The sequence below is a fragment of the Camelina sativa genome, chromosome 12 (assembly GCF_000633955.1).
Source record: "Camelina sativa cultivar DH55 chromosome 12, Cs, whole genome shotgun sequence".
In the NCBI taxonomy this organism is placed as follows: domain Eukaryota; kingdom Viridiplantae; phylum Streptophyta; class Magnoliopsida; order Brassicales; family Brassicaceae; genus Camelina; species Camelina sativa.
The window spans coordinates 22,252,403-22,254,014 of record NC_025696.1 but is presented as its reverse complement, the minus strand read 5'-3'; the positions used below and the strand labels follow the sequence as shown (position 1 = coordinate 22,254,014).

The 1,612-nt window shown below is 47.8% G+C and overlaps 1 protein-coding gene across 1 annotated transcript in view; it reads left to right on the top strand.

The window, feature by feature from the left end:
- LOC104733747 overlaps nt 753-1,612 on the top strand; it is a 2,222-nt gene continuing 1,362 nt past the window's right edge. Inside the window, exon 1 of the mRNA XM_010453300.1 lies at nt 753-1,332. Within this exon, the coding sequence (XP_010451602.1) occupies nt 753-1,332 (580 nt within the window). The remainder of the gene's footprint in view (nt 1,333-1,612) is intronic.

Below are 1,612 nucleotides of genomic sequence, written 5' to 3'. Positions count from 1 at the left end.
GTCTAGTGAATCGGATGTTCGAGCAACAACTCGGAAAGACCATGGAGGTCTATATTGACGACATGCTGGTGAAGTCCATGGAAGCTAGCTCACACCTTACTGATTTGAAAGTTTGTTTCGACATTCTGAACCAGTTCGGAATGAAGTTTTAACCCCACAAAGTGCACTTTTGCAGTCTCATCAGGAGAGTTTTTAGGTTACATCGTCACAGAGCGGGGAATCGAAGCAAACCCGAGGCAAATCAATGCCTTCTTATCCATGAGTTCCCCAAGAACATTACGAGAAGTGCAGCATCATAATGGACGGTCGCAGCTCTCAATCATTTCATCTCCCGATTAACGGACAAGTGCCTCCCATTCTTCCAACTATTAAAAAAGGGAGGGAAAAACTTCGTGTGGGATGCAAAGTACGGGGAAGCATTTGCTCAGCTGAAAGCATACCTATCTCAACCTCCGGTCTTGGCTAAGCCCGAATTAGGTGAACCAGTTTTTCTCTATGTAGCTGTCTCTGACAGCGCAGTGAGTGGAGTGTTGGTTTGCGAAGAAATGGGGGAACAGAGGCCAATTTTCTATGTCAGTAAGCCATTTACAGGGGCATAATCCAGGTATCCTATAATGGAGAAGTTGGCCCTAGCAATAGTTACTTCGGCAAGGAAACTACGGCCTTACTTTCAGTCTCACTCGATCGTAATCCTAACGACACAACCACTTCGGACGGTACTACACAGTCCGAGCCAGTCTGGAAGATTAGCTATGTGGTCAGTTGAGCTTAGTGAATATGACATCGAATTCCCAACTCAAACTTGCGCTAAGGATGCGCAAGTGCTGGCAGATTTCCATATAGAACTCCCACTCGCCAGTTCGGTTGAAGATAATATCAAGGTCCCATGGACGTTGCACATGGATGGCGCTTCTTCTAGGACAGGTGCAGGGATTGGGGTTCGCCTCACCTCCCCTACAGGTGAAGTGATCGAGCAGTCGTTTCGTTTGGCATTCAGTGCATCAAACAACGAAGCTGAATATAAGTCTTTTCTCGTTGACCTACCTCTCGCAGTAGGAATTGGTGTACGAAAGCTCCAGGCTTTTTGTGATTCACAGTTGGTCACCAACCAGTTTCTGGGAGAGTACGAGACAAAGGATGGGCGCATGGAAGCTTACTTAGCGGCAGCTCGGGAGTTAGCGACTAAGTTTGACGATTTCGAAATCAATAAGATCCCACGAAGTGAAAACTCTGCTGCAGATGCTTTAGCAGCGCTAGCATCGACTTCGGACCCTGCAACTACAAAAATTATCCCAGTAGAGGTCATCGAATTTCCAAGCATACGTTTAGAGAGTTCGCATGTGGTAACTTGGGCAATGAAGAAAAAATTAGCTGCCAAAGAAGTGGTTCGCAAGGCGATTTCAGACCCCCACCACAGGTGGACTCAGCTCCCATCACGCCTACTCCAGACATTATTCACCCACCTATGGTCGAACAAGACACAATCCAAACTCCAAAACCATCTAGCCCACCAACCATCGACCGAGTTGTTCTCTCGCACACACCTTCGAGCAATACGGACACCAACAATTGGGGGGGGGGGGGGGCAGGGAGACGTGGCGGAACCCAATCT